The sequence below is a fragment of the Cricetulus griseus genome (assembly GCF_003668045.3).
Source record: "Cricetulus griseus strain 17A/GY chromosome 1 unlocalized genomic scaffold, alternate assembly CriGri-PICRH-1.0 chr1_1, whole genome shotgun sequence".
NCBI lineage: Eukaryota > Metazoa > Chordata > Mammalia > Rodentia > Cricetidae > Cricetulus > Cricetulus griseus.
The window spans coordinates 10,854,543-10,881,668 of NW_023276807.1; the positions used below are offsets into that span (position 1 = coordinate 10,854,543).

Sequence of the window (27,126 nt, forward strand, 5' to 3'; positions counted from 1 at the left end):
GCCCAGACGGCCATGAGCACGAGGGCTCTCTCAAAGGACAGGAACCAGCAGCACCCACCTCAATGATCTCCGTCTGTGCGTGCTTCGTCCAGAATGCCTGTGGAGGGGTGGTGACACTCACAGCCACAAAACTATTTGGTTTTCGATCTAGCGATGGAGTGTGGAGCTCACTGCAAGCTACAGAATCAAGATGGGGGGAAAAGAATCCTTTGGACCAAGTTTTAGTTAGTTCATTGCTCTAAACAAACCCAAAGAAAACTTAAAATAAAACTCCCAGGGGCACCTTGGTCACACTGCCAGCAAGAGAGGGGATTTTAAAAGCCTGTTTTCTCATTATTTTTTCTCTTCTCCATCTTCACAATATAGTAAGTAAGGCATGAGTGCTGAGGGTGGCCTTTCAGGTTCACAGAGAGTGAATTCAGAGCCAACAAATGAGCTCCCAGGCAATATGTTCCTGCATACTATGACTGCTGTGGCTAAGTATGATAACCCATGAATCCCAGGAACACATACGGATGCTATAATAAAATTAAAATTCTATGACAAAATAAAGCTCTTCTTAAAAGGACAGTCAATGCTTACTTATAACCCATGTCAAAATGTAAGATTTCTTAAATGCTTAAGAACAAAACAGAACTTGGACCATTTCAGTTAGATAAGTCTGTCATACTATGACCTCAAAATACATCCTAAGTCTGAAGCAAGTCTATCACAAAAATGACCTAGGGAAGAATTATCACACAGCACTGACTCCCATATGCTCCCCGATATAAAAATACACCTATGAAAGGGGGAGAAAAAGCCCAGTCATTGAACTTTAATATGCCATTGACAATAATACAACATTTCCTTGCTTGAAAGATATTAAGGGGCTAAAGAGATGGCTTGGCTGCTCTTCCAGAGGACCCAGGTTCCATTCTCAGTATCCACATGGTAGCTAACAACTGACTGGAAATCCAGTTCCAGGAATTCTATGACCTCTCTTATGGGGACCAAGTAGTGCATCTCTCTCCTCTCTCTCTCTCTCTCTCTCTCTCTCTCTCTCTCTCTCTCTCTCCTCTCTCTCTCTCTCTCTCTCGGATCCAAATGTTCAAATGACTGAGACAATGGAGGAGGTACTTCCAGAGACAGTGATCCTAAAGAATTAACACACACACACACACACACACAGAGAGAGAGAGAGAGAGAGAGAGAGAGAGAGAGAGAGAGAGAGAGAGAGAGAAGAATGAGAAGAAGTGGAAATTAAAACCTGAATTAGGAAAATAGAAAATAAGGGAGGAGGAGAAGCTCATTTGTAGATTAGAGAAGACTAATGCCTTGCTGTGCTCTGAATAACTGCAGCCGAGGCAGTTAATTCTTTTGGATCACTGTCCCAGTCATTTGAACATTTGGATCCTAGTTGGTGACACTTTCTGGGGAGGTTTAGGAAATGTGGCCTTACTGCAGGAAGTACATCAGTACTGATGGAATTTGAGAGTTTAAGGCCCCTTCCTACTGGTAGTTGCTCTCTCTATTTTGTGCCTGAGGTTCACAGTGTGAGCCCTCAGGTTCTGCTCCATCATGAACTCTCCCTCTGGAAACGAAATAAACTCTTTTCTGTAAGTTTCCTTGGTTATAGTGTTTATCACAGCAACAGAAAAATAACTAAAATATTGCACAAAGTCAAATCACTGTTTTTGGCTTTAATTATACAGTATCTGCTACTATGCTTACTGTATGAGCTATCTTTTCCTACCACACACATTCATGTGCCATTTTATAGTCACTATTCACTTAACTACAGAAATGTCCTCCTGGCTTTGGATTCTCAGTCCTTTCCACTGTGAATTGCTATCTAGAATCACCTGCCTGCCTGGTCCTGAGTAGCATCCCACAGCATTGTTGAGACTGCAAGACTAGGAGCTGACACATCCTTTTGGTTTGTAAGGTTTGAAAATATCTTAACTGTACCTGAATGATTGAAGGGTATTTTCTCTAGGTCCTTATTTTCCCTAAGACCTTTAAATACATTGTCTCAAAGTTTCAAAGTTTCTATTTTTTCCTGCTATAAAACCACAGGTCAGTCTAATTATTGCTATGAAGAGTACTGTGTGTGTGTGTGTGTGTGTGTGTGTGTGTGTGTGTGTGTGTGTGCGTGTGTGCTCGCGTGCGCATGTGTATCTGTCTATGTGTCTGTCTGTGGGTGTCTTGGCAGCTCTTTTTTTTTTTTTTCCGTTTTTCGAGACAGGGGTTTCTCTGTAGCTTTGGAGGCTGTCCTGGAACTAGCTGTTGTAGACCAGGGTGGTCTCAAACTCACAGAGATCCAACTGCCTATGACTTCTGAGTGCTGGGATTAAAGGTGTGCGCCACCACTGCCCGGCATCTTGGCAGCTCTTACAATTTCCCTGAGTTTGGTTTCCAAAAGTTCTACTATGGGGCACCTAGAAATCTTCTTTCTTACTTTATTAACTTGGGAGAAAATGCTCAACTATAAATTTTAAACCCGTGTTTTTTGTTTTGTTTTTTTGAATATGAATACATTAAATACTCTCGTGGTTTTTGTGGGAATGATTAGCTTGCTTTTGAGACAGCATCTTACTATGTAGCCCTGGATGGCCAGAACTGACTAAGGAGACTAAGAAGGCCTCAAACTCACGGAGATTGGCCTGCCTCAGCTTCCCAAATGCTAGGATTAAAGGTGTGTTCACCATGCCCAGTCCATCTTGTGATGGACATTCTCAGGGGAAAAAAAAAATGCTTTTCCTACTGAGTAAACTCTAGCTTAAGCCAAATAAAGCCAAGCCCTACAAGAGGGTTTTTGTTTTTTTTTTCTTTTCCTTCAGAAAATGGTCAAATAATGACAGTTATCTTAAGAATGAGACTCTGTAATGTCTCTGGTTTTGCTGAATATATAATCCTAGATAGGCTGCCTTTTTTCATCTAGAAGCATGTAAGATTTTTCTCTTTTCCAGGGATTCTGACACACTGCCCTTCTACTAGGAAAAGCCTGTTCTGCTACTTTGGGCCTGTTGTTCCACTTTCTGTCTCAATTCTGATCTCTGCTCTCTTAGCCACCAAAGGCTACAATGCCAGACTATGTCTTACTCAGAAATCTATAATCTATGCCTCTTGATACTTTCTGAGTTGGGGTTGTTCCTTTGTTATTTATGAACTCAGTCCTCATCAGAGTACCTTTGGCTTTTCGGTGTTTTTATGAAGATAATTCACCTCCCCAGAGTCCTCACAGAGTTGTATAACCGTTATAACCATCTACTTCCTTACTACAGCCACATTTCAAAAGAAAATAATCTATACCCAGCAGCAACCACTCATCACCCCTCTACTCTAGTCTCCAGAAACCACTAATCTCTTTCTGTGTAAATCTGTCTCCACTGGACATTTGTATATAATAGAAGAATGCAGTGTATGTCCTTTTGTGGCTGTCGTCTTCCACTTGGCAGCTTTTCCAGCCCCACTAATGCCAAAGCACGAATCAGTACCTTGCTCCTTTCTATTAATAAGTAACTCCTGAATGAACACACCACATACTATTCAATTGGTGGATATTTTGATTGCTTCCACCTCTTGGTTACTACAAATAATGTTGTAAACACTTACGAATTAGTTTTTTTGGAACATATGTCTTCATCTTTTTTTAATGTCTTTGCTGAATATATAACTCCGGTTTGGCTGCCTTTTTGAGATTTGCAATGTTATCCTACTGACTCTGAACTTCAGCCTTCTTTCTTCTTCCTCTTCCTCCCACACCCTCCTCCTCTCACACCCTCTTCTTCCCACCATACCCTCTTCCTCCAGTATTCTGAAGCAGGGACTGTGTAGCTCACAGTTGGTTGCTGCTTTTTAAATTCTGTCCTTGGTTTTTAACAGTTTAGTTAGGATGAATCCAGGTGTAGATCTCCAGGGTTTATCTCAGTTCTGCTTATAAGGGACATGTAGCAAGTTTTATTGTGAGGAAATTTCAGAACACGGGAAATAAAATGAAGATCTTAAAATCTCCCAGCTGGAGCTGGAGAGATGGCTCAGCAGTTAAGAGAGCTTGCTGTTCTAATGATGTTCTAACATGACTGCTGGAATTCAGATCCAAGCACCCATATCTGATTGCTCTCAAATGCAAGGAACTCCAGCTCCAAGGGATTTGGGCATACATGCACTCATATTCTCTCTCTCTCTCTCTCTCTCTCTCTCTCTCTCTCTCTCTCTCTGTCTCTCTCTCTCTCTGTCTCTGTCTCTCTCTCTGTCTCTCTCTCTCTCTCTCTCTCTCTGTCTCTCTCTCTCTCTCTCTCTCTCTCTCTCTCTCTCTCTCTCTCTCTCTCTCTCTCTCACACACACACACACACACACACACCACTACTACTACTACCACCAATTTAAAAAACAAAACTTCCAGAAGAATGAGAAAGCACTTTTAATTATATTTTCAACCTAGAATTTTCTGACCATGTAAACTCAGTTTAGCATAACAGCTGATGGCAGCCTGTTTCAGCTCTGCAGAGTCTCAGACAGTTTTCCAAACAGCTTCTCTTCCTCCATATCCATTTTCTGGATGAAGAGTGTGCTCAACCCAAAATGGGGTAACTTGAAGTGGGGGGAAATGACATTGTCCCAAGAAATGATTTACACTGGGTGGAAGGTAAAGAACTCCCAGGTGGAGTCCTTTAAATAGTGTTTGCTTAGGTATGAGTATGCAGAATATGACCTTAGCCAAAAAACTGCAACTAGAGTGATTGAATATAGGAAAAGGATGAAGAGGTATCTAAGACATTTCTAAAGCCAACAAATCAGAAGCTGTAATGAGGCTTGCCCATGGAGGGCAGCCTGAGAAGGGGAGGGATTTCAGGAAGTAGATCTCACCCCACCAACACCCTTACTGCTTCTCAGGTGAGCAGAGCCAAGAGGACTAAATAGGCAAATACTCTGAACTGTAAAACAAAACAAAACAAAACAAAAAAATCAATCAAAGAAGCTGAAAATTAAAAAAAAATAGATTGTTGTAAAATCTTTCATTCAGAGAAAACTCTGCTAGAGAGAAATATCCGTTGGATTTTGGTATATGTCCTTCCAGTTTTTTGTTTGTTTACTCAGCAGAGTGCGACCTACAGCGATTTAATGAATTGGTGGTAGAAACGGGTTTTCTTAGAAATATGTAAACCCAATATTCCTGATAGGTTTTTTGATATTCAGAGTTGCTGGCATCCTTTAATTTTGGTAGATATGGGCCCTGCCTCATTATTTCAGATGCTACAGAGTATACTGTAGGGTCATGATGATTATTTTAACTAGTCTTCGGTTGGCCAGTCTTTGGCCACCTGAAATCATGGTGAAAGACTAGAAGTCACCAGAATGGACAGGATATGACTGGAGACCTTACATAGCCCCATTCTTAAGATTACTATCATTATTTGACAATTTCTGGAAAAAAAAAAAAACTTACAGGGTTTGGCTTTATTTGGTCTAAGCCAGAGTTTACATAGTAGAAACAGTGGGGTTTTTTTGTTTTTGTTTTTGTTTTTTTGTTTTTTTTTTTTCTGATAATGTCCATCAGAAGCAATCAGGATGAAGCCAGAGCTGGGCTGGGCTTGTAGCTCAGTGGTGGAACCACCTGCTAACACATATGAAACCCCGAATCCATCCTGACCATGACTAAGGCAGCAGCAACCAAAATCAACAGATGAAGAGGGCAATACTAACAAATGAGGCAAACAAGAAGTTGATCAGAAAAGTTTAAATAGGTAATGAAAACTTAAAAAGAAAACCTAGGCGGTGAATGACAGGACCAGGACCTTTGCAAAGCTCTGACATCGTGGAAGCCAGCACATGTGGAGGGTTATGCATATGTCCAAGAACATCTGCATGCTCAGAAAAGAATTGAGGAGACTATGAATGATCATTTAGACTACCTACTCTTGGTGTTCAGCATAAGCAGGAAGTGAGCCCTGAAGATATGGGCCAGTATGCACACAGACACTTAGCAAAACTTACACCAGTCTCTAGTTCTCTGAGCTTTTAAGAATTTTCTATCCAGCCAGGAGTGAATCTCTGTGAGTTCCAGGTCATCTGGAACTACACAGTGACACTCTGTCTCCATTCTATATATTACATCCATCCAAATTTAACTTGACCACCAAATGACCTAGCAGTCACTCCAGGATCCACACATGACAAGAGGTTATTACTGAGCAGTAACAAGAGTGGTAACAACAAAAAACCCTGGGGAAGGGGAGAGGAGGATTTCATCTCCAAAGTTTCTACATCACATTGTTCATATATCTAATTTTTAACCAAAATTTATGAAATATGAAAAATAAAACCCACAAGAGAAATACTGCTCATATCTGGGTGAATTTAAGAACTAAAAACAGTCAATAGTACCTGTCTCTGAGGGGACACAGATTTTTTTTTTTTTTACTTACTAAGAAACTACATAATAGAGACTACCAGTGAAAGAACTGAAATCATAAAATTAGCCATGTAGAGAATATTAAAAGTACAATAACAGAAATGAAAAAGCATTAAAAGCAGCTCAACTGTGGGCTGTTGGGGAATATTATTTTAAGGTATGTTACTTTATTTATGTTGCATTTATTTAACTCTATGTAGCTGTTACTGTGCCTGTCTAAAACATCTGAGGGTCTAATAAAGAGCTGAATGGCCAATAGCAAGGCAGGAGAGAGGAACAGGCTGGGCTGGAGGAAGAGGAGGAATCATGGAGAAAAAGACCTGAGGGTGGGGGAAGGAGGAGGACTTCAGGGGCCAGCAACCCAGCCACCCAGAAGGAGAGAAAAGGTATACAGGAACAGAGAAAGATAAAAGCCCCAAGGCCAAAATAGATAGGATAATTTATGTTAAGAAAAGCTGGTAAAACTCAGACTGGACATTCATTACTAAAAATAAGCCTCCGTTGTGATTTATTTGAGAGCTGGGGGTTGGGCCCCCCAAAAAAGCTAAAAAAAGACTTAACAGCCAAAAGACTAAAACATCGCACTACAATGGGCAGACAAAGAGTCAGCGTACTTTGGAGATGTCAACTATGATTATTTAGTCTGAAGAACAGAAAGAAATAAAAAGAAGAAAAACAGTTTCAGAGAGTCCTGGAAGATCATCAAATTCACCAGCATAGGTTTAATCAGAGCTCCAGGAGGAGAGGGAAAGGGCATGGGGGAGAAAGGGTATCTGACAAAGTGATGGCCAGGGACGTTCTAGCCCTGATGGGAAACAAGATGCCTTGAGAAGTAGTTTTTAAACTAGACTCACATTCTTCAGTTCTTGTGCATTTCTTGTATTATTTCTAAACTTCCTCTTTGCGTTCATTTTTCCATTTTCTCTTTTAAATGATGGGCATCCTGGACTGTCCAGCTTACTCTTGTTACCTATGCTGCTGGCTTTCTTGGATATCTTCCAGGCTTTGCTGGATTTGTAAATTTCATCTGTTATGCTTTAAACTTCAAGACTGTCCTTTGTTCTTCAGCTGCCTTTTACAGACAGTACCCTGTTACTGAACACAGAGAGGTACTTCCTCCTTTCTTAAAGGTGTAAATTACAATTTCTTTACTGTTTTCTTCCACTTCTGTAATACCTGTTTTATCCAAGTTGTGGTTTTGGTTCATGTTGTAGGCCTACCACATGGTGCTGGAGGTCATTGTCTTTTCTTTTGTTTTCTTCTAGATCACTTTTGAGGCATAAATTTCTTATGCCACACACCTACTTTAAGAGCTCAAGGAGTTTTATCAGTTCCTATATATATCCATGTAGCCACTCCCACTGTTGAGAACATTTCTACCCCACTATCCCTATAGTAAAGGGAACCTGAGCCCAAACACTTGCAGCTTCTTCCATCCTTGGACCTTGCCCTCATCTTCACTCTGCCAGGTCTATGCCTCAACTCAAGCAAAACTTCCCCTCTAGAAAGTAACCATCCACACCCTCCAAAGGGACAAGTGACTCTGGTACCACTGTGAAACAGTGTGCCAGTCATGCAATCACTGCACTGGAGCTCACTTAGCCTGCTCTGTACACAAACTCAGTACCACATAGCCTTCCAAATACTTCATTCTTAAAGCATGAACATTTACCCCCACAAAAAGATTGGCACCCAAGTATTGACTGCAACTTTATTCGTAATAATCTCCACTGGACACAGCTCAAATCTCCATCAGCAGGCAGCTTAACCACAGCAGGATAGTCAGCTGTGAAAAGCAGCCTCTGAGATGCTGCATCTCCCCAGAAACATCTCAGGAGTGGTGATGGCACTCAGAACTACTCAGTGGTTCTTAGAGACAGACTAACAGTAACAACCACCAAGAGAGAAGTACCTACCTAAGCTGAATTCTAAAATGGGCTCATCTGGGTCTTGAATATTTCCTGGTAGAAGAAAAACAACAGAAAAGTCACCCAAAATAAATAAATGCAAATTTAGCTTGCATTTGTTTTGTGCAAAAAAAAAATAGAAACAAGAAATAGTAATTCCTCTAGCCCACCCCAAGATGTTACAGTAGATGATTTCTATACTTTCAAACATTTTACTTTAGAGAGTCTGAAGAAATCTCAGGCCCCTTTCCATTTTGCCAACTGGAAGGCAAGCCCAGGGTGCTCACCCAGGCTAGAAAAGAAATGATGATCAGTCTTACAAGACCAGTTCCTGGGGCTATAGTTGTCCCTTCTGAGTTCTATTCCAACTAAAAGGATCCCACACCAGGACACCCTGTCCCAATAGCTTAGTCGCCAGGTGTCCCTGGCCCTTCAACACTGTTACAGCATAGAGCCTGAGTCCTGCAAATTTATAACCAGATGTCTGGTATAGGCTTGTGAGGCTCACCTGCCAGAGAGAGGCCCACCATGTCCGCTGCCACGTCGATGGTGGAAGCCCGCTGCATTGCACGGGCCCTGGCACCATGGCGAGGGCTGTGCTCTCTTGCTGTCATGATGTCATTGGTGAGGATATGCTTCTTGTTCCTGGGTCACACCCCACCTGGCTTCCCACAGAAGAGTTCGCTATCTCCAGGCCCTGGATTCCTAAGGTGGCAGTAGCCCTGAGACATGGGAGAAAACACAGATAAGAGTCAGGAGTGTGATGATGGAGAAACTGTGTTCCTATGGCAAGAGAACAGGACCTAACCCTGGCAAGATGCTAAAATCAGTGTCTTGTGACAGATGTGAAACTGAGCTGTCTCTCACTTTCTACTCTCTTCTTCCTCCCCACTCCTCTACAGTGTTCCCATGGCATCCTCTTTGATCAAAATGGGCCACATTACATGATAGCCTAACCCTAATCATAAAATAAGACTTTTACAGTTTTCTTGTTACTCTCTAGAACTCTCCTATTGGCAAGTCTCACAGAAGATCTTTACAATCTTCTATCAGCTCTCACAGCACAGCCTCTGCTAGGACAAAGACTATGTGAGGATCTCTGCTGCCCAGAGGCACTGCCTGCCTTCCATGCAGAACAATGGGAAGACAAAGCTTGCAGCTCTAGTCTGACTTTCCTTTCCTTCAGCTACCCAAGTTCTGGTGTGTATTGGTCTCAAAACTTTCCCACAGTATCAAGTGACAACCTACCTTTAACCAAAGGGGAGAGTGCTGGGGGCAGAAGAGGCTGTGACAGGATGCCATGGCAGCTGAGTCAGAATGAGACTGCCCTGGTTCATCACAGAGCTCCCACCATGCTCTCAGAAGTAGGTTACACAGCAAGAAGGGAATTTTAGGTTTGTCCAACCGCATGTACTCCAACCCCTGCTGGTTCTAGAAGGAACCAGCCTTCACAAGTCAGGATAATTAAAAGAGCCATTAGCCTTGTGAAGAGCAGCCTCTCAAAGGTGTCCATATGCCCCAAAACACAATCTTCTGCCTATTCTGTCAGCATCTATACACCCAAAGACCCAGGCTACTGCTCCAGTCAATTCAACAAGTGACTTACCAGACATGGTTGCTTCTGGACCATGTGGTATTGCTTCATAGGAGGATATCCAAATCCATTATCTAGAAATAGAAAAGTATAATTTGATGAGAAACACCAAAGATTAAGTCCCTGAGGGCACGAAACCCAGAAAGGTAGGAAGGCAAAAGACACTCTGATCTAACTTTTCACTCAAAAGAATGAGAAGGAACAATGCACATTTCCTTTCACTCCAAGGGTTATCCATCAGGGGAGTGTGGACCTGCCCTGAAAATCCAGGAGGGAATGAAGAGAGTTGGGTCCTAGCTTGTCCACTCACAAAGCTCAGACACCAGGAGGAGCTGCAGTGCAGCTCTGAGGCTCTACTCTCTGGTGTCTCACAGAATTACAGTGAGAATAAAATGCACATCAGTAGGAGAGGACTCAGTACACTCCACTGGGCTCTCACACTGCCCCCACTGCATGGTGAACGGGCACCTTCCTGCAGAATGGAACACTCAGGCCAGGGCTTACCAAGAGCTGTTTAGCAGGCCTCAGGGCCCAGCTCACAGTCTCATAAGAGTGAGATTCAGAGGACAGTAGGGCAGCGCATTAGGACCTTTGACTGACTCATGTTCTTTTGCAGGCTGGGCTCTGAACTTTCCCACTGGAGTACCCAAAGATCTCTGGCCTATGAGCCTCAGCCAACAGGACTATGAACTGGCTGGAGAGCCACTCTAGAAATTGCTAAAACAGAGAAGTTACTCACTGGTCTGCAGTCATCAAAAGACACACAAATCAAAACATTTGCAAGGCAAATACTGAAACATAGAAAGCACCAAGACTTCCTCAATGACTGGTCCTAACTTGTCACAACCTAGAATCACCTGGGGAGAGTCTCAGTTGAGAAATTATCTAGATCAGGTTGGCCTGTGAACAACTTTGTGGGAGATTGTCCTAATGGCTAACTGACCCAGTCTACAGTGGGCAATGGCATCTCTCCCACTTCCCACTGGCCAGGCCCTGAGCTATACAATACTGAAGAAAGCTAGCTGAGAAAGCAATCATGGGTGTATCTGCTTCTTTCTGTTCTTGCCTGTTGATGTGATTTAGTCAGCAGAGTGCCTGAGCTCCTGCTTTGACTATCCGTACCCCACCCTATAATGTGATGACCTTTGAACTGTAAACCAAATAAACCCTTTCTTCTCTAAGTCGCTTCTTGTCAATGTGTGTGTGTGTGTCATAGCAACAAAAGTGAAACAAGGAAAACTACTAACCTTCTACAATAATGCTGGTAGGAATGAACAAAACTCATTAGTGATATAGGCATTAAGGGGAGGAATTCACGAAAGAGAGTTATGTATGGTAAATATTCTTTGAAAAATTGTCAAATGCCAGCAAAGTAACATTTAATCCATCTATTCCACCTAAATTACTTTTCCAAGGGATGCCCATCTATTCTTCCAAAATATATACTGCTGACAAGCCTGAGGCCCTTCTATACTGTGGATAACATTTTACAGTAGTACTATAATTTCAGAATTTACTAAATTTTGTAGACAAAAAATTCTTGTCGGCATCTCAAACATGGAAGAGACTAATTCACAAAGCTGCTTACTATAAATAATGAAGACAAGACGTAATCTAAGTGCCCAGCTACAGTATGTTCTGGAACATCATGAGATACTAAAATTATTCTAGTAAATCCAGAAGTCACACATAATATAAACTGAAGACATGAGACCTAGAACAATCACTTAAATAGCTACAGTGATAGACAGGAAAAGCCAAGAGCTGGAAAGGATGTAGAATAATTGGAACCAGTGCTGTGATGAAGCAGGCATGGTGTAACTACTCTAGACAACTGGCAATCCCTACCCAAGCTGCACATGTGACTAACTGGTGGTCCATCCACAACTTGGGAATACAATTTAGGATGCAACTACTAACAGAAATGCATATATGGAGTTTATGTACACACACACACACACACACACACACACACACACACACACACAGAGAGAGAGAGAGAGAGAGAGAGAGAGAGAATGTTTAGAGCAGTGACAGTCATTAACAGTTTATCATCTGCAAAATGTACAGAGCAAAACAGATGGATCACAGGGAAAGCCAAGCATACAGAGCCCAACATGGGCAGTCCACTGGTGTGAAGTGCAGGCAGAGGCCAAAGAGTCTATGTTGTGAAGTCAAAAGGAGGATATTGTGCAGGGATAGGTGTTGCCTACAAAGATATGAGTGACTCCTGGGCTCTAAGAATGTTCTTGGCTAGGGTGTAGGTTCTGAGTGGATCTATGAGTGACAACCCATTGAACAATATGTGAATAGGTTTTATGCCCCAATAAGAAGTATACTTAATTCTTTTAATGATGGGACAGTAGAGCAAATGCTCCTATTAATTTTGCACCACCTGCTCTCTAGTTACAACAGCTTAAAGAGACAAGACACAGAGCCTGTGAAGGCTGTAGCAAGATGGCCACCAGGAAGGAGTGGTTATGGGAAACTGTTTTCTGTGCTCCATACTGCTGTCTTCACATGTTTAAAAGGTATTAAATACTGGCTGTGACTTCATAACATGGGGTGAGCTGTTGTCTCTTGATTGTTGCTTCAGTGTAACCACAGTATTACATGCCTGCCTCTCTGCCTTTCTCTCTGCATTAACAGTGAAGGTTCTGATGAGCCCTTCCCTTGGGACAGCAGAGCTGTGCCACCTAACAAACATCCCTACCTAAGCCCTGACATCTTACTCCAGGGAGGCTGACAACCCACTCTCTCTTACCTGTGTCCTCCTGCTCACTCCACCTGTCCACCTGTCCACCTATCTTTTAGGAGGGTGGTTTGTGTCACACTCTCTGAAGATCAAAATTCTCAGAAAGGAGTATTTACATACTAATTTTAAACTAGTTCATAGGTCAGAGGAACTTTTAGATCAAAAGATTTTTAGCAGCTACTTCTCATTCTATTCGGAAGCATTTAATTATAATCTACCATTTAAATCATCAAGGTCCAGAACGCAAAGGCAATTTGTACAGCTGAACTTCATTTCCCTTCTTGGTCTCATTAATTTAAGATAATTCACCAAGGATTCCTAATTTCCCAGTGTCCCCAATTTTGCTCCTGGTTCTATTTGAGGGCTGGAGTTCATTAGGAAAAGGAAAAACTAATTTAAGTCAATGAGGACTAAGAATGTGGGGAGGGGCTTAAGGAAGAAAGAAGCAACAGCTTCTGACAGAAGGAAGGTTATCAAAGAGCAGTTCTGCACCACCAATGTCCTGGCCTCCAGGAGGAGCAGGGGCGCTGACAGCAGAAGGTGGAAAGGGGAAGCACAGGGACTCTACAGGGAATGAATGGAATGTGAGAGGTGGCCAGGCATTCCAGAAGCTGCTATAAATAAATAAATAAATAAATAAATAAATAAATAAATAAATAAATAACTCACTCTCAGGTAAGGTCTGTCTTCCCTTCTCCTTGCAGGAACTAAGGAGCCTCAAGCTGAGAAGCAGCTCAGGGGGCCCTTGTATCTTAGTGACCTCTTAGAGGCTGTGGCTGGAGCTGGAGCTGAAGGAAGGTGAGGCACTAGAACTGTTCTAGTCCATCTTAAGACGAGCATTTGTCTAAACATCGGCTCATAAGAAGGGGGACAGAGAGTACTATAGACAGGGTGAGTCTTCTTAAAAATCTCATGCATGTGAAAGGTATCTGAAGAAAAAAAACAAAAACAAATAAAAAAGCCCAAATATAAGTGGGGCTCTTCTGCCCAGTCCAGCCCTATTGCTGACCCTGCTCTGCAAATGGGCCCCGAGCCTTCCCCATGCCACTCTCTCTACATACAAGCAATGGGAGAGAAAATATGAAAGACACAAGTCAGAGTGAGTCAGCAGTCCCTGAGGGAGAGCCTGCTTTAGAAGACAGAAAAAGAGGAATTTTCTCTTAAAACCCCAAATCCAAGATAACTAAAATCACAAATCACTATGGCATCACCATTCACTGGACCAAAAATTACTATTAAGTTATACACAAAGGAGACACGTATCTTGAAGCCTTGATGGTGACTCTTGAATGAAATCATTTCTTCCTGTCAATTCTCAACTTCCAATACTACCTTTCAAGGAACAGCAGTCTGGATAATAGTCCAGCTCCAGAGAGACAGTTGCAGGGTGTCAGGAAAACTTTTCCTTGGGATGGAGCAAACAACATCTACCCCCTTTCTTATAAGGTCCCAACCAAAATGTAAACCTGCCAAAGTTCACCCTTTGGGACCAGTGAGTTTATTGGGCTTACGTACACGGCATGGGCAAGAGGCTACTGGTGGAAGTACAGGTGACCCCAAAGCAGCTGCACTAGAAAATCTCAATCCAGCAAAGATGATGGCTTCACCATAGCAACAGAGACAGATGGAGCCACTCTTAGCCTCCTCTAGCCTATATACTCTAGAACCTCTAGGAAGCCCCACCCCACCCTCCCTACTCCTCTATGCAATTAGGACAGCCATGCATTCAAATGTTTACAAGGAGTGGCTGGAATCTCAGTTGAGGGTCCAATGACCCTCACTAATTCCTCCTCCTCCTATGCAGTGATGGTAACAGCCAACTGTACTGTAATGATGGACACTCACAAGAGCTACTGCTCTCATGAAAATGGCACTGTTTTGTTTAGAGAACCAATCTCTACAAGGTATAAAGCTCTGATTTAGTGCAGCCATGCTAAAAAACAGTTCAGTATGGATAGTGCTGAAAAAAGCAGAAAAATAAAGTACTTTAGAAAATCAAGCACAGCCAAGAACCAAGTACTAGCCATGTGCAGCACTTCTCATCCACAGGCACAAACAACTTCACCCAAAGACACCCACACACTCTTGCTGTTCTCATGGAGTCATTCAATTATTTACCTCCTGCTTCCCATCTCCTGTTTTCTGCTAATGACAATAAATAAATAATGATGGTAATGGCTTAACACCATTTAAATAACATGCCTCATAAGTATAATGAATATTGTAACTGATAAAATGTAATGTCTGGACCCAGAAACAAATGTAACTGACCCCTACTCTGGAGGTCAGTTACTTATGGATCCCCTAAAATTCATGTATGGAAACTCAAAGGTCAATAGAATGGTACTACCAAGTGGCTCTTTAGAAAATAGCCGGGCGTTGGTGGCACACGCCTTTAATCTCAGCACTCGGGAGGCAGAGGCAGGTGGATCTCTGTGAATTCGAGACCAGCCTGGTCTGCAAGAGCTAGTTCCAGGGCAGCCTCCAAAGCCACAGAGAAACCCTGTCTTGAAAAAAAAATAGGCCCCAAATGCTCTATCCTCATAGATAGGACTGGTGCCTTACAAAAGGGCTGAATGTAATTAACCTTTCACCTTTCTATATTCCACTGCATGGGGCACAATGATCTTAGAATTCAGAACGTAAGAAATAATGTTGTTTATAAATTACCTAGTCTCAGATACTTGGCTATGCTAACTCATCTGCCTGCCATGACTCAGAAAAGCCTAGATATTCCTTTAAACAGCAGGGGAGAGGATTTTTCCAGGAGCAGGACTTGTCTCACTGTTTCTTTCTACACCTTAGCCTGTCAAGTTTTCCCATCTCAGTCAATGGCACTCCCCTGCTTCCTCTCCCTCTAGGAATAGAACAGTTCTTGTAATCCTTCTCTCTTACCCTCGTTCAGTCCATCACTTCAACCTGCCCAGCTCCTGAAGCCCCAGGACATGGACTTGTCACAGCACCCCCAGTCTGTCCACAAAAGCACAATGAACCCTGCACACCCTCTAAAAGCCTCCTTTACAAGCACTTTACCTAGCCACCTACAGCTTTCCCTAGCCACCCTCTCTGGGACTACTCTTCTTCAGACAACAACAGACCTCTACAGGAAGGCCTTCAGGGACAACTCGGGAACCACCCATGGGAAGCAGCTTGAAAATTAGATGCCCTGGGGCAAGCACTTTAAATTATTTATGCTAAAACAGGAGGATGGAAAGTTTGTGGCCAGCTGGGTCTAGAGAGAGAGTTTGTGGCCAGTTTAGACAACTTAGCAAGACCCTATTTCAAAACAAAAAGGAATAAAGGGCTAGGGATAGAGTTTGAAGTTAAGAGCACTTGATAGCATGTACAAGGCTCTGAGTTCAAATCCTTGAATGGAAAAACGAAGTGAGCACCATAGGTGCCAGGCCCCCAGTCTAGGTGCTTGTAATCTGGGTGACTGGTGAGAGATGTGCTAACACTGACAGATGTGACGTTGGAGGAGTACCAGGGCAGATGTGGTCGATGCAGAGTCCTCTAGATGCCCCTGCTATGAGCAGCCCTCACACTTCAGCCACCTTTTAAGACACCTACATTTTCTTGTTTCTGTATCTCATGCTTTTCTTTTCTATAAATTGGCAGCTGCTGCAATGAAGAGTTGAGGGTCCATATGAAGCAAGCCTTGGGAATACAAAGATGAATAAAGAGGCTTCACCAGGAGCTATGTCACAAGAGATGTAAAAAACAAACAACAAAAACACCTTGTGAAAGAAGGGTATAATTGGAGGCCAGAATGGTGTTGGGCAACATCTTCTGAACCTTCCCCTGTATGAAGGCATAGTCTGCTCCTTTCCAGGCAACGCACCCCATCCTCTGGGTGCCAGCACCAGGGATTATGGAGGCTGTTTTTGGGGCCAAGCAGCACAGTGTTCTTATACATTCTCCATTCATTCCCACCCATTATGTGTCGTTTAGTACCGCATACGTTTGCCAGTACTGGGAAGATAATGAACACACTGTGTAGAGCCGAACGTGCATTGTCAGGACGGCCTCGAGACAATGCCCACCACTGAGAGTGCTGCTCGCTCTCTCTCCTAATGTCAAGAGAGACTTTGAAAAGTCTCACTTCTTTCACTATTGTTAGCTCAGTCACTTGATACTCACACAATTAACTGAAGGCTTCTCTGTGCTTTGGCTGGTAAAACTTTAATGCCACAGAACTTTTCAGATACGAATACAAAAAACACCGTGGAAACCATCCAATATTAATTTTTATGACACACCAGTTGAGACATGTAGTTTACAGACAGCTAAGAGCCAAAGTGAAAAGGACAATAGCTTCTCTGTGGTCCATGATCAACTATCTTTGAGTGGGAGCCCACCAGCCCATGAGAAAGGGAGCACACATTCATGCAAGCATCTTGTCAGGCTGGGTTCTAAAAGCCACAGCTAGAGGACTGTAGAGTATGATCCTAACCCAGTTCCTCTGTGGCCAGGCAGGGTGTTCTGAACTCCAACAGCCAACAGAGTACCCCCATTCTCTGTCAGATCTTCCTCTTTTCTTCTTTCAACAAATCTCAAAGCTAGGAAGCCCATCATGGTGACTCTTTCAACTTCTCCCCACCCAGAGCTGGCCACTGAAAGCTGGACCTATCCCAATCTCTGCCTCTCTCCTTCTTCCCCTAGGATGAGGCATGGCCACAGCTGCTCCTGCTTCCGAGGCCAGCAGTGCAAGAGGAGACATGCTTCTGGGCAGTAGCCTCCTCCCAGCCACACAGCGCCCCTTGCCTTGTCCTGACAATTTCCCATGCAGCCCATACCATCCACTCTGTAGAGATTCAGCAATCAAAGTGTCATCATGAAAGCAGGTACTAGGACTCTTAGCCTCTCACCACATACACTGGGCCCCTTTATCTGCAATTCAGTTGTTGGGGTTTCAGCCCACACCCAATTAAGGTTTGAAAGTAATTCCAAAAATAATTCATTAAATTTGAAATCATAGGCCATTGTGATAAGCATGATAAAATCTCACACTGCCCTACTCTGTCCCACTCATGATATGAATCATCTCTTTGTCTCATCTCCCTGCCTCCCCCATATATAATGCTACCTTCCTGTCAGTCAATTAGTAGCCATATCAATGGTGAGACCCACTGCATGGTATCACAGCATTTGTGTTCATGCAATTCTTATCCTACTTAATACAGTAATTGTTTACTACAGCATAGCAATTATTCTGTCTTGTTATTGGCTATTGTTGTTTCTTTCTTTGCCTGATTTACAAACGTTAGATTTTGTCATAAATATGTGTGTGTAGGAAAAACCGTGATATATAGGTTTGGTACTATTTATAGTTTCAAGCACCCACAGTGTCTGACGTAGTAAGATTATATTCCTAAAGATTAGAGAAGCCTGCTAGTTAACAGCCAGAATGCTACACTGCAGGATGGAGAGCCAATCTGGATGAGCTGAAGCAGAAGGGCATGTGTGTCATAGAGCTAGCAGTGTCCAGACAAGAAAGGCACAGAGGAAGCTTAAAAGTAGGATGGGCAGTACATAGATGAGGTAAATGAGCCTGGGGGCAGCACATAGACTAACAAAAATGGGTTAATTAAAGTTTAAAAACTTAATTAAAAAATAGCTAGAAACAAGCCTAAGCTAAGGCCAAGCATTCATAATTAATAATAAATCTCTGTGTCATGATTTGGGGGCTGGCATCCAAGAGAGCCTGCTACACAGATATCAGGAGGTAATGATTTCAAGGAAAAGCAAAAAGGGAGGCAGGAGATTGGGGGAAGCCTCTGTATCATTTATGCTTGATTTCCTGTCTGAATATGGGTGGTTTTCTTTTTTCTTTTTTTTTTTTTTTCTGGGACATTGAGACAGAATATCCCAATATAGCCCAAGCTGGTCATAAACATGGGATCCTCCTGCCTTAGTCTCCCAAGCACTGAGATTATATGCATGCCCTACTACCACACGCAACTTGTCAATATGTTTATTAAAAATATTTCAAGGTGTACTCTGAAAAAGAACAAAAGTGAATTAACAAGATAGACAGACATGCTCAGTCAACAATACCAACAAACCAGACAAAAAGGTCCTGTGTTTCTGATGGGGCAGATGGCACTGACCTAAGTATTCCATGCAAATGGTGTGTGTCGGGGAGAAGTTCAAGTGGGTAATGCCCCTGCCACCACCTAACTCCAGGCTGGGCTCTTGTGGTGACAGGCTGGCTCTATGCACAGGGCCCCTTTGTTCTTTCTGTCGTAGACTTACAATTTCCTTTCCTTTGCTGTTTTCAATTGGTGTTATTCATTCACTGAGAACATCTTGGTCTGGAAAGTGAAGAATGTGCCAAAGCATCTTAAGAAAAGTCGCCTGTGTTTCAGACAGTGCCACACATGCCGCAGTTCAGAAATAAAGCCTGTGTCCTGCCTCCTTCCAACCCCCCTCTGCCTGTTGGATGTTTATGAAGGGAAGCTCCACCGGCTTACCATTGGAGCAGTGGCAAAGCACTGGCGTTGGCCAAGATCAGTTCACTTGTGAGACATAACAACCCCAATTTTGTCACACTCTAGAGAGCAGCAGGGTTGGGAAGATCCAGGCTCAATGTCATTCCAGATTTTTCTGAATGGGAATCTTAATAGCTTATACTGGGTCTCTGATACCATGATACCAGGCTTTGCTAGTACAATATTTTCATGTCCAGGCAACTTTCAAAACTCGGGACTAATGGAGCTCCAGGAAAACAAGTACCTACTTTGGTGGGTTCACACTCATTGCCAGTACTAACCCTGTCCAGTGTATTATACCAGACACACCCACAGGCAACCCAACGCAACCTGTCTCTCCTCCACACGTGTGGCAGGATAGTCAGTGAGCCCGAAGAGGCACCTGCACATTATTCACTCTTTCTAGGCTACCACAAAAAAGAACAAACTAATAGTCCAAGGTTCCTTGTATTTTAGATGCTACACTGGCCATGTTTACAGTTTACACCAATGCCCCCTATCAGATTGGCCTGTGAACAAGTCTGTCGTGCATTTTCTCAATTGATGATTGATGTGGGAGGGCCCAGCGCACTGTGGGTGCCAGTCCTGGGCTGGTGGTACAGGGTGCTTTAAGAAAGTAGGCTGAACAAGTCATAAAGCAGTACTCCTCCATAGACCCTCATCAACTCCAGCCTTCAGGTTCATGCCCCGCTAGAGTTTCTGGCCAGACTTCCTTCCCTCATCTTATACTCGGAAGTATAACATGAAATAAAACCTTTCTTCTAAAGCTGATTTTGGTCAATGGTGTATTATCACAGCAATAGAAACCCTAACTAAGACAGGTATGGAGATTTGGTAGGACTTGTTCATTTTAAAAATCTTGAAATTTTTTTGAGATTTTTTTTTTTTATGTATGGGTTTTTCACCTACATGTATGTATGTGTACCACATGTGTGAAGTGTCTGAGGACACAAGAAGAGGATGCCAGATTCCCTGGACCTGAAGTTATAGATGGTTGTTAGCTACCATGTATGTGCTGAATCAAATCTGTGTTGTCTGAAAGGACAGTCAGTGCTCTTAACCACTGACCCATCTCTCCATTACAAAAATCTTAAAAATTTTTATTATATTTTATTTGTGTGTATGTATATGTGTGTATGTGTGTGTAGGTCAAAGGACAGTTTTGAGATCAGGAGTTGAGTCCTTCCTTCTAACATATGGTGACCAGGGATTGAACTCAGGTCATCAAGCTTGGCAGCAAGTACCTTTCCCTGATGAGCCATCGTGCCAGCCCCAGGTTTATTTTTATAATCATTAGGAAAACTTATTTTCTAGTTCACAAGTGTCAAAGGTGGTTTCATGAGGAAATATGACTTTTCTGAGTAGCAAGAGAATTCCATAAAGGGCTCTAAATGCAAAGCAACAACCACAGATCAATGAAGTGCCAGGAAGACAAAGTTATTTTTGAAACAAGGCAGCAAGCCAGGAGACCAGGGATGGTCTGCCCAAGGTCTTCAAATGGGCAACACCATCCAATTTCTGGATTCTCTCCAACAAATCGAAACTGAGGAGAGATATGTTGGTGTCCTAAGTAGCTTGGAGACATAAAGGGAGCCACACAGCTTATGTGTGTTAATGTACATAGGTCTCTAGCAAAGTGATGTATTGTCTACTTGCTTCTGCTATAATAACGGAACACTGTTTGAGCAACTCCCCACTGTATAGAACACTTGGCAGACACTGGTGGGGCTTCTTTCCATGTTCTCATTAAAGGGAGAGTGAGGGGGATGGGGATGGTGAGGAGGAGATGGAGACAGTGTGTCTGAATTTTTATATAGGACATCTCTGGAGAGTTGGTCTGGAGCTTCAGCTAATTGGTTATTAATATCATTTTGTGTTTGGTGAAATGGGGCCTGTGATAGTTAATATTCATCTACAATTTGGCTGGATTTGGGATCACCAAGGTGACACAGCTCTGGTCATGTGTTTTGCAGGTGTTTCCGGAGAGATTTAACTAAGTCAAGAAGAATCACCCTCAATGTGGGTGGTACCATCTCATGGTCTAGACTGAATAGAGAGGGGGGAAGCCAAGTGGCATGTCTCTGTTTCCTGCCCTTCTCAGATGTGAGGAGGTGAGGGCCAGCCACATGTTCCTGCCATACCTTCTGACCACAATGGACTGCATCCATTTGAAACAAGAGTCCAAGTAAATCTCCCTTCCCTTAAGCTGTTGTTGGTTACTTTATCACAAGAAGAGCAACTCCTACAAGGCCCTTCCAAGGGTCCATCCAAGGCAATCAGGCTACAGCTGCTATTGCAAAGCTGACAGTGGAAGAAATTATGGAAACCCAAGAAGAAAGGAAACAATTATAAACACAGCTTTTGAGGTACAACTCAGGCTGGTGAATTTCTTTGAGGAAACTTGCAGAGCTAACCTTCCAATGCTGCTGCTGACCAATCTCGACTAGGTGGGGCGAGGCACCAACTGGCTCTTGTCACTCTTGTGCTCAACAGTAACATCTTCCCCTCAGGTGACAATTCTTTGTACACTATCAAAGATCATATCAATAAAAGAGGACCCAGAGGCAGGGGACAGAGGTGGTTCTGGCGGGGGGGGGGGGGAGGGAATTCAAAATCTGGAACCACAACTATACATTTATTTGCTTAACATACTCCATACCAGGCACTTGGGGAGGGTACATGACTGAGTCAACAGTGGAAGAAAGGAGCAAGTCATTCAAGTGAGTCCAAGAGACAGTGAATCTTGTGCTATGAGGGAAAGGATGCTGCAGGTAAGCAGTAGATAAAGCCGACTTTTATACAGATGGGCATGTTAGGGAGAAGCACTAATGGAAGGAACCGCAAAGTCCAGCCTAAGCAACAGAGAAAGCAGGGCTGGGAAGCCAGAAAAGATCAACTCAGAGCCAATGAGGAATTTCTTAGGATCCTTTAAGCAAATCTGCATAGTCCTAGAACTTTTAGACCTCTCTCCCCAGATGTCTCCATGTCTGCCCACTGGGTGTGTATTTTGCCTCTCAGAGCTTAGTCCTCCCTAAATCCTAGCCATGGGGACAGAAGATAGTTCTAGGGTGGTAGTCAATCCCTCTGCTCTTCTAGGCTGCCTGAGTTCTCCAGATGAGAGGATATTTTACCCGGTGGAGGCCTGCTCACCCTGCCACACTGCCAGTGTTCTACCAGCTCAGGTTGGCTGTGTTATTGTTTTGTTTAAAAAGAAGAAAAGAGAAATGCTGGGACATGAGACATAAGACTGTAAGTTTATTATAAGGCCCGGCAGAATGGGGAGACTAAGAAGAGGAACAGGGGTAAATGGCTGACCGCCATGACTGGTCACCATAGAGAGAGCACATAGGTGAGAGAGAGTAGAAAGGAAGCTGAGAGGAAACAGAGCAGGGAAACAGAGAGGGAACAGAGAGCGTAAATGGGCAGGGGCCTGTCTTTTAAAGGTGTCCTCTGTATCTTCGTGCAGACTTAGCTCCCATGGAACCTTGGGCTGATCAGGGTACTGCCTGTTCCACCAGGTAACAGGGGCAGGCCAGCATAATGCCTGAACCTTTCATTCCCACCTCTACTTCTTAATTAAAAAAGGTGGGGTGTTTAGACATGGCAGGTTAAGGAATAAGGGCGTCGAATTCTCAAGACTGCTTCCTGCTGACGTGGGGGGCGTTGACTATCTTTGGGGGACCCGAGAAGGTTGGGGTACTGCCACATCCTGGGGTAGCTGGTTGTTTCATTGCAGTCCAGGCTGTATGGAACTCCCTGGCGCCTCTTAGACCTGGCAAGATGTTGACAGAGCAGAGGACAAGATTAAGTTTAGAAAAAATTTTTTTCTTAGGTCCTGTCACTTGAGGGTAAGATAAAAGATAACAGGCTGGTCAGAGAGGATGCTTGAAGAAATTGGAGGATATACCTGCTACATGCTGGTTTCCAAGTTTTTATTTACTACAAGCTGGACATGGAACATAGTTGTTAAGAGTGAATCTTGATGGTATATTTTCCCCAATTGCTATCCATTTTTGAAACCTACAGACAGACATACATTCTTTAATTTTAATTAGCTTTCACTGTCTCTTGGTGATGTCAAATTTCCGTTACTTTGTGGGAGGTTTTATTCTCTTTTCTCTGGCTCCATTTCAGAATTCAGCTGCAGACTGCAGACTGGAGAAAGGGATGATCCCCTTCTCCTTACTGGCCAGTTTGCAGTCCTTTTGGAAACAAATGCATAACCAACCTGGAACAAGCTGCAGCAAAAGGGAAGGCGGTGGCAGCCACAATGGGTTTTGTTCTGTGACCATGACAAAGCTTTACACAGTGGGGAAGTCATCACTTCCTGTTTCTGCGAGGAATAAACATTCAGAGAAAGGGGGTGTCTTACCCCAGTGATTCTGTATCCAACAACAAGGCTAAGGCAGAGGGACCGGGGAGATAAGGATGCTGCTGTATGTCCTAAATTGTAGGCACTCAAGGAAATCACTTCCATGACCTTAAAATGTGTTTCTTTAAATTTTTTTGAGACTATAGTTACATCCTTTCTCCTCTTACCTCTCCCCAAACTCTCCCATGTACTCCTCACCTTGTTCTATTTCAGATTCATCTTTTTCTTTTGTTATTCTCTCTCTCTCTCTCTCTCTCTCTCTCTCTCTCTCTCTCTCTCTCTCTCTCTCTCTCTCTCTCTCTCTCTCTGTTTCTAAACTCACTTAGCAGTTAAAGGCCTCTATTACCACCCTCATAGACACATCCAGAGGTGTGCAATCCTAAATCTAGTCAAGTGACAATTGCCCCAATGGCAATAATTTCTGCAAAACTCCTCACAGAACTAGACTGGGATAATGGACTAATCAGACCATTGACCCAACCACAGTTACCTGCTCTGTCAGCTCTGCAAACCCCAGCACCTCCTCCCTTGTCTTCCTTTTCTAATCTCCATGCTTCTATCCATCGCCTGTAGACAGCCTTGGACTCACTAAACCTATCTGTTCTTCCCTGAGTTGGTTTTCTGCCCTTGCCTCTACCATGACTGTCATACTGGGACAGGTGGTTGAGCCTAGTCAGCTGGAATGCCTGGAAACCAGAATTATTGTCCTAAAATTCTGGCAGCATCGTCTGTGGCTTCACCAGGCCCACAAGTACATGCAGTTCCACCAGGTTGGGTGCTGGGCAACAGAGCAGATTAGTATGCCTGACACTTGCACCCTCTGAACACTTAAGGTTGTCAACCAAACTGAACACACTGTTCCTCTGCAGTCTCCTCTTTAGGCCACAACAGCAGGACCAGAAGTCTTTGCATGGAGTGGATCAAGGAAGCATTACTTTCTGATCAATTGTGATATGACCTAAAACTGCTTTAAAAAAAGGCTTATTAACTAAAAGAGAGTTTCTGACATTAAGTCATAGCAGCTCTACCCTACATGGTCTAGGTCTAGAGACGGGATTAGTAAGTCATAAGAAAGCCTCCAAGCATCAGCCTTTTAAGGTATAAATCCTAGAGTTTTGATTCATCAGATTACTTGGAACAATGCTCAGGAAAGCCTTAAATTTTCAAATAAATTCAAACAAATATAGTACTCTGTAGATACTGAACAAGGCAGCACAAGAGGCTCACACCCTGTACCCAAGAGGGTTGCATAGAGCAACTGTAAGGATGTTCTAAAAATAAGCTAAGATGCTCTACCATCCCAGCTCAGGGAAAACAGGTGAGAATTCACAGCAAACCCGGCATCTCTAGGATAGCTGCGGACATGTAATCCTGTGCCCGCCCACGTGTCACTGTGCACACCAGCCAGACCCCAAAGCAGATGGACAGAGGGCTCCTGTCACGGGGCTGGTCAATAAACAGACATGAGGAAAGCAAGGAGCAAACAACCTCCTAAACAGCCTTTGGACTTTCACACATGTTCCTTCATAAATCTCAAGGGGGCTTGCTTTCCTGGTTCCCCACAGTGTAGACTCTTGCAGTAATTCAGCTGGGCACTGAGAGACTCCACAATAGTGGAGTCCACTGCCACTGCCAAAATGAAGAGTCACAGACCTGGGGCCTTAAACAACAGACATTTTCTTAATTCTTCAGGTCAAGATAAATGTGCCATGCTGCCTCAGCTCCCAGTGGGAGCCCTCTGTAGCTAGCAGGCACCCATACTCTTAATGTTCTCTGCGCATTTCTTTGTGTGTATCTATTCTTATAGACATTGATCCTATGGGATTAGGGTTCTTCTTTATGGTCTCACAGAATCTTAACTATTATTTATTGGACTCTACCATGGAGGTCAGAACTTCAACATGTAAGTCTGGGAAAGATCCATCTATAACCACATGCCTTCCATGTTGTACCTTGTACCATTCATGTGTGCACGGCTCTACAAGTCCAGCCTCTGACATAGTGCATGTTGCCAGTGGGAAGCCAAGGACCCCAGGAGCTGCAAAGTGCAGCAGGATCCTCACAGTGAGGCACGGAACCAGTTCCTTCTCTGCCCGTTGCACACTTGACTACAGAGGGACGTAGAAGGGAGAAAGCTGAAGCCACTTTCCAGTTCAGGACATGTAAATCCCAGTGCCAAGAGAGGGAAAGGCTACCACCACAGTTCAAAAAGTCAGCTCCAGGTCACACAACAAAGAGAACAAAAATGCCTATCCCAGACAGTAAACTTCAAGCCTCTCCCACATTGCAGTTCTTAATCCTCACAGCCCCTGGGCCAGGCGTACAAGGTATTCTGACTAGAATATTAAAAACACACCTTTGGAAAACACACCCAGAATAAGCCAGAGGTGGAAGAGGGCTCCAGTCAGAAAGATGACAAAATTTCTTTCCTAGTAGAATTCTCTAAACACAGTAGCATTTCAACACTTAGTTTAAAACCTCATTAAATAAACAGCGGACCTGGAGAAAGAGCTAAGATGTTAGCAGAGATGGCTATTCTTTGAAGAGAACCTGGGTTCAATTCCCAGCACCCATATAGCCGCTAACAATTGTCTTTAACTCCAACAAAGCATCATATGGGCATCAAGGACACAAGTGCTCTGCCTCTGTACAATCATTCCTTTTCATTAAGAGGGTACTTTCCTGTCCTCTCTGTTCTTTCCTGAATGGGTTCCCAGTGAGATGCAGAAATAAGACTCCTGCTAGGTCTGGCTCCACCTATTTCCTGTTCATCTACTATTACTTCATGTTACATGCAAACATGTTACAAATGCCACAACACATACTCATAATTACACTGTCTTGCACTTTTATATCTTACTGACTCCGAGAGAAGAGAGCAAGAGTAAAGTTGCAGTCCGTTCTGTTAGCCTTCTGTACCATGAGTTTTTTTCCTAAGGCTGTGAGTCTCCGTGTGGCATCACTCATCTCCACACTCTAATACAGCTTCGCTTCATCTGCCTCCTCCACATTGCTACTGCCAGATAAATTGCATGTCTAAATGTTGTAGGCCCAACAGCATAAGTATGTACATTATTTGTAGAATTGCTTCAGAAGATCATTAGAAAGAAGGAAGGAATGATGCATTGTAAAGGCTTTTACAAATGCATAATTACCTCTACAGGCAATCTGTTTTCCCATTCTCATCTAAACTGGAATTACTGTCTGGTCATTTGCTTTAAACCTGAAGAACTTCCTTTAGTACTTCCCACAGGGCAGTGTGCTAACAACAAACCCTTGGGTTCTGTTGTTTGGTTTGGGCTTTTGTCCTTTTAAAACTCTGTCTTTTTGTTACCTCTATCTCTAAAGACAAGCTTTGCTGAGTGTAAGATTCTGGGTTGACTTGTTTTGTTTCAGAACTCTGAATATGTTATCCCACCACCACTACTTCTAAGAAGTCAGCTGTTAATTCTTCTGGGATTTCCTCCTACACAATAGGCCCCCTTTCTCTCTCTGTCTTTTGCCACCTTTACCATGAGCCTTGGCATGGATTGAGTTTGACCTAACTGGAGTTAAATTTCTTGTATTTCTACTACTGTATTTCTTGGATGTATAGCTAAAAATGTTTTTC

The 27,126-nt window shown here is 43.3% G+C and overlaps 1 protein-coding gene across 7 annotated transcripts in view; it reads right to left on the reverse strand.

Moving 5' to 3' along the window:
- Positions 1-27,126, reverse strand: part of Inpp4a (inositol polyphosphate-4-phosphatase type I A) — a 121,469-nt gene that overhangs the window by 48,040 nt on the left and 46,303 nt on the right. For 5 of the 7 annotated variants that reach the window (XM_035453485.1, XM_027386843.2, XM_027386848.2 and 2 more), the window contains exons 2-5: positions 9,911-9,972; positions 8,813-9,026; positions 8,314-8,358; positions 59-177 (exon numbers count right to left, since the gene is read on the reverse strand). In XM_035453485.1, the coding sequence (XP_035309376.1) occupies positions 59-177; positions 8,314-8,358; positions 8,813-8,918 (270 nt within the window). In that variant the 5' untranslated portion in view covers positions 8,919-9,026; positions 9,911-9,972. Of the gene's footprint in view, positions 1-58; positions 178-8,313; positions 8,359-8,812; positions 9,027-9,910; positions 9,973-13,322; positions 13,583-27,126 lie in introns of those variants that run through there. The other 2 variants (XM_035453484.1, XM_035453486.1) reach the window with 2 other exon arrangements.